Source organism: Crocuta crocuta, unplaced genomic scaffold, assembly GCF_008692635.1.
Source record: "Crocuta crocuta isolate KB4526 unplaced genomic scaffold, BGI_CrCroc_1.0 scaffold317, whole genome shotgun sequence".
Classification (NCBI taxonomy): domain Eukaryota; kingdom Metazoa; phylum Chordata; class Mammalia; order Carnivora; family Hyaenidae; genus Crocuta; species Crocuta crocuta.
The window spans coordinates 447540-453539 of NW_027530984.1; the positions used below are offsets into that span (position 1 = coordinate 447540).

General features: G+C 33.9%; 1 protein-coding gene across 1 annotated transcript in view; it reads right to left on the reverse strand.

The window, feature by feature from the left end:
• METTL25 (methyltransferase like 25) overlaps window positions 1-6000 on the reverse strand; it is a 105134-nt gene that overhangs the window by 25141 nt on the left and 73993 nt on the right. The window contains exon 8 of the mRNA XM_077770192.1: window positions 4192-4265. Within this exon, the coding sequence (XP_077626318.1) occupies window positions 4192-4265 (74 nt within the window). The remainder of the gene's footprint in view (window positions 1-4191; window positions 4266-6000) is intronic.

Consider the following 6000-nt stretch of genomic DNA (forward strand, 5'->3'; position numbering starts at 1 on the left):
AGCCCAGGGAACTCCCACCATGTTGTTCCTTGGGTCCTGAGATCTTGAGCTAGTTTGCCTTATTTTCTCCAAGATCCTTTGAATCTTCTTATATTTTATAGATATTTCTAGATTTTTAACTGTAATTACCAAGAAAAATATAAAAAAGTTCAACTGCTCCATTTTCCCAAAGTAGAAGTTTCTCAAGTTGTTATTTTAAGCTTTTCTCTAAATTTCAATGAGTCCATTTCTGGTGCATGTGGTTGGTTTACCTTGGTTTTTGGTCACGTTGTCCTATTTCATCATATGGCTGATTATTTGGGATTGCTTGCCAGATACTATATACAGGAAACTTTAGTGATAGTTTGAGCCTGCATATATATTATTTTCGTCCAAAGAGGATTTGCCAATAGTAGGCAGCTAGAAAAATACTCAGAAATACTTTAATCACAGCTTCAGATAATTCTAAGTGGGGCTTTAGATCATTTAAGGACTGTTTGATTTATGGCTCACCCTCACTCACAGAGTAGATCTAACTCAAGGTAAGAGTGGTGTTCCTGGCCTATGGAGTCCTCCTAGGGCAGGCCATGAACTTTAACCTTTGTTTCACTAGAACTGTTACTTTATTGAAAGCTGTGCTCACCCTCTCTGTAACTGTCAGATAGTTGCCTATTCTATACAGATGCTCTGGTGAAATGCATCCTTAGAAGACACTGGGCTTATTTCTCTTGATTCCTGTCTTCTCTTAGGTATTTGCCCTGTAGTAGTTCTTGCTCTTGTTCTTCTTCTCCTTCCTCATTTTTCTGCATTAACAAGAAATACTTTAACCTCTAAATTTGACATCAACAAAGGATGCCCGATTTTTTTCCAAGTGTCTTAGAAAACGGTTCACTTCAAGTATGAATAAGCTAATTTCATGAGACATACTGACATTCAAGTACCACATAAATACATAACTTATCTTTTTTTCTAGTTTTATTGCAAATAATTGGCATACAAGTTTAAAGTGTATAGTATGATGGTTTGATTTACATATATTATGATATAATTATCACAATAGGTTTAGCTAACATGACTATCTTCTTATATAGATATATTTTAAAAAAAGAAAAAAACCGGGAAAAACCCTCTTAGGATGAAAACTCTTAGGATTTACTCTCAACAACTTCTATACATTATATAGTATGTTAGCTATTGTCATTGTGTTGTACAACATCCTTACTACTTATTTATCTTACAGTTGAAAGTTTGTACCTTTTTGCCACTTTCCTCCAATTCCCCATCCCCCTACCCTCTGCCCCTGGTAACCATAGGTCTCATCTCTTTCTATGAGTTTGGTGTTTTTTATTTTTGGTGTTGTTTTTGATATTTTACATAAAAGTGAGATCATATAGTATTTGTCATTCTCCATCAGACTTATTTCACTTAGCAAAATGTCTTTAAGGTCCACCGATGTTGCTGCAAATAGTAGGATTTCCTCATTTTTTAATGCCTGAATAACATTCCATTATCCTTTCATCCACCAAAGGATACCTCAATTGTCTCTGTATCTTGGCTATGATAAATAGCAATCCTATGAACATGGGGCTGCAGATATCTTTTTGATTTAGTATATTCACTTCCTTCAGATATATTACCAAAAGTGAAATTGCTGGATCATCTGGTAGTTCACCCGGCCATCCTAACAGGTGTGAGGTACTCTCATTGTGGTTTGAATTCACATTTCCCTAATGATAAGTGACGTTGAGCATCTTTTCATGTACTTGTTGGCCTTTCATCTATTCAAGCTCTTTGCCCATTAAAACATTTTTTTTTGTTATCAAGTTGTAGGAGTTCTTTATATATTTTGGATAGTGATCTCTTATCAGATATATGGCTCGGAAATATATTCTCCCAGTCTGTAAGATTTTTAGTTTTAGTTTTTTTTGTTTTTGTTTTTGTTTTTTGTTTTTTACTTTGTAGATGATTTCTTTTGCTGTGTGGAAGTTTTTAAGTTTGATGTAGTCTCATTTGCATATTTTAATTTTGTTGTTTATTCTTGAGATGTCACATACAAAAAGTAATTACCAAGACCCATGTCAAAGAGTTTTATACCTATGTTTTATTCCAGAAGTTTCATGGCTTCAGGTTTTACACTAAAGTCTTTAACCCATTTTGAGTTAATTTTTGTGAGTGGTATAAGATACGGGCCCAGCACCCATGAATATCCAAAATCCCAGCACCATTCATTAAAGAGATTGTCTTTTCTCCATTAGGTATTTTTGGCTCCCTTGTCAATATTAGCCAACTGTATATGCTTCTGTTTATTTCTGGGCTTTCAATTCTGTTACATTGGTCTGTCTGTTTTTATGTAGTGCCATCCTGTTTTGGTGACTACAGCTTGAAATCAGGAAGTGTGATCTCTCCCGGTTTGTTCTCCTCAGGAATTCTTTGGCTACTCCGAGTCTTTTGTGTTTCCATATAAATCTTAGGAATGTTTTTTCTACTGTTAAAAAATAGAAAACTATTGTGATTTTGATAGGGATTGCACTGAATCCCGATGGGCTTTTGGTAATATTTAGATTTTAACACTACTAGTTCTTCTAATCTATGAACACAGAGTATCTTTCCATTTATTTGCACCTTCCTTGACTAGAATTAGTGGGAAGTTGACTGTTTTTTGGATATGCTGAATTTGATATATCTGTAAGGTACGTAAGTGAAAGAATTAGGAGTGATACTTGATTCAAGATATTAGTTCTGAGAGTAATTCTTAAGAGAAAGAGGAAATATTAAGAGACAGGAGCTGAGTATAAAAATCTTAGAGACTGAAGATATATGTAGGAGATGAATTAAGAGGAAAAATGCTTTAAGTAAGTAGATGACTATGCAGAGTAGGAAAAGGAAAAAAAGAACTCAGAATGTAACTTAATGGAAGATAAGGAGGAAGAGACTTTGGAGAAAAAAAACCCAGTTATCAACATGGTCAAATGTGGCTAAATGGTCAGACTTTGGAATGAAAACATTTATAATAAATACCATCTATCTTCTGAGTAGTAAAAGAAGGCAGGAATGTGGAGGGCTGGACAGTGTTTAATTTTTAAGTGAGAATAAAGATTCATAAAAAATGGAGACAATTTTAAGTTGTCATTGGAAGAGTAAAAATAATTTATAAAGAGATTTGAGGTTTCAAAGGAAGCAGGCAGTCAATATTTGAGTGGATATGAATTTGCAAACTTCTGTGATTTTTTTCAACAAAATCAGTATCTTGTGGTGAACTCAAGAGACAAAGCTAGTTTTCAGGAAAGCATGAGAAATTCGCTGATAGACAATTTTGAAGAGTAAACATATGGAAAATAAAATGGATCTGCAATAAGATTTAGGAGTTAGCTACACAGACATGATAGCCTAAACCAATGGTATATGTAGATATTTATATGTCATAATGTCTAACAGTAAAAAAAAAAAGTAGGTTATTTTCTTTCTTACCGAAAAATAACTAATCTAAAAATAGTTTCTGTCTCTGTTAATAAGTGTGGATTTGTTTTTGAGAACTTTAAAACTGTCCTATTTTAATTTGAAGAATAATCCTTTTACAACCAAATAGCTATCAGAATCCCAACATTGTAATTAGCAAAAGGATATGCATGAAACTTGCCAGAATTGCAAATGTATGCTTGAGTACAGCAGTTACTGAACCAATATTAAAGAAAAATTCTCCCATCCCTGCCTCTCTGTATAAACATTTTCAAATGCATTATTTGGGAAAACAAAAAAAAAAAACAAAAAAAAACAAAACATGAGCAGGACTATTATTTTACCAGTAGCACAAGGACCACAATTATTTATGATTAATTTCTGTTCTTATTAGTTAAGTGTTTAGGCTATACTGGTTGTGAAACATTTTAAAAGTAACTTACTCATATGATAACATTATATTCACTGTATTACTTATATATAAAATTTCAATACTTCTAAAATTTTAAATTATAATTGACACATACTGTTATATCATTACCCAATGTTTCAGGACAGAAAGGAAACATTAGAGCCCCCACTTTAATAATGATATCTAAGATACAGTTTCTGCATACTTCTTAGTTACTACTGACGTCATGCTCAAATTCAAAGCTTCTTTTAAAAAAAACAGTGATCTTGAATAAATTCACTTGAATAAAATCACTTCACTTATAAGACAATAGAGTTGTCTCTATTAAAATAAAATCCTCATACCATTTGGTGATGCCATAACATTCTTTAATAATACCCTGAAGGACAGCTCGATAGAAGAGGGATTCAGTAGACAGCTGAAAAAAATGTAGATATATATGAGCACAAGAAACAAATAAAAAACAAATCGAATCAAACTAGAGAGTCAGGAACATAAGTGAATGTTAGAAATTGGACTTTATTACAAAACATAGAGAATACTTTTATAATTTTTCCATTCTAAGTTAAATTGTTACCCTGAGGCTAATACTGAGAAAGCAATTCTACATGAAAATAGAAGAAACTATAAAAGAAATGGTAGTGGATTGGGGAAGAAAAGGCATAATCAAACAAAAATACGCTAATGTTCCAATGGCAGTGCTGTTCTGTTACAAATGCAGAAATAAACTTTCATGATCAGCCAGATCGGCTCTGGATCCTGTAAGAGAGTAGTAAAGGTAGAATACATGCAAAAGAGAAGGGAACGTGGATTTGTCCTAATGGTAGTGGAACAGAGATCGTATCACCTAGGATTCACATCCGGAAAGAGAAGATACTATTCTATCTAAGGACATTCTAAAAATATGTCTGAGGTCCAAAAGATCATAGCATTGGCTGCTGTAGAATTGAAGAGGGCATGTCTTTTGTCCTTCAGGAAGGAAATAGCGTCAGGTGTCTGTGAAGGTTTTCCAAAGTAAAGAAGATATGGCTGAAGAGAAGGGCCCCAGGGAAACATGATAGTTTCGAAAAAGTGTAAAAGAAAACAATTCACTGAAACAACAGATGGGGTACTTAAACTAAGAAACTACAAAAGTCATCCAATCTCGGCCTACATCCCCATAGAACTCTTAATATTAACAGTATAAATAAATCCAATACAAAATATTATCAGCAACAAAGTTCCATGCAAAGTTACTAATGGGGAAAAAAAGGGTGGTGGGGAGGGGAAGAAAAGCCAGAGTGGAGGGAAGCCAACAATACTGAACAATTCTGAGAAGGCTAATAAGGTGAAAACTCCAAACTGTGCAATGACCAGTAGTTTTAAAGAGTTCAGTAGACTGTACAAATTCCCTGAGTTATATTTCTGTCACTTCTCCTTCAGAGCATAAAATTGTTATTTTTGTCTGTTTTCAACTAGAATATGTTTGGACTCAGATGGAGTCTAGCATAAAATAAAATTTTGCCTGTGTGCTCAGGCAGAAAACTCTACTGCTCCTCTCCCCATCTGACCTCAAGTTCCTACACTGAGCCGAAGGTGCTGAGGCTACAAAAAAACACAAGTTGGGAGTTGAGTGTCAACCATTATTTCTTGCGTCTTCACCTAATGGCACTGACTTCTTAAGTCACCAGAGAATGTCTGACTTGCAGGATCTTGACAGAATACTTGGAAAGGGCATGTGTTATATCTTTTCTAGATGGTGGGTTAGTGGGGAGGGTGATTCTATTTTGAAATAGTGTTAGGAGTATCAAAGTCCCCAGTTCAGCTCCTAAAATAATACACTGAAAGCAGACATACTTGAATACTCACAAGAAATTTGTAACCTTCAAAAGCATACTTCTTATAAAAATCTCTATCTAAATGCATGTCATTGACTTAAGACAAACTCTGATTTCTAAACTTTCTTTCTAGAAAACTGCTCCAAAACATTTCATTCAAAATTTGCCATTTCTGCATGTATTTTTGAATTAGAATTTTTTCATCTTGAATGATTCTTTTTGTAGTACCAAAAATCTCTATTATCTGTCCCTTCCATTTTCAATATACCTTCAGTTCTCTCACAAAAATGCTGGAATCCTCTGTCTTTATTGACACCTACTGTTCTATTCAAATTT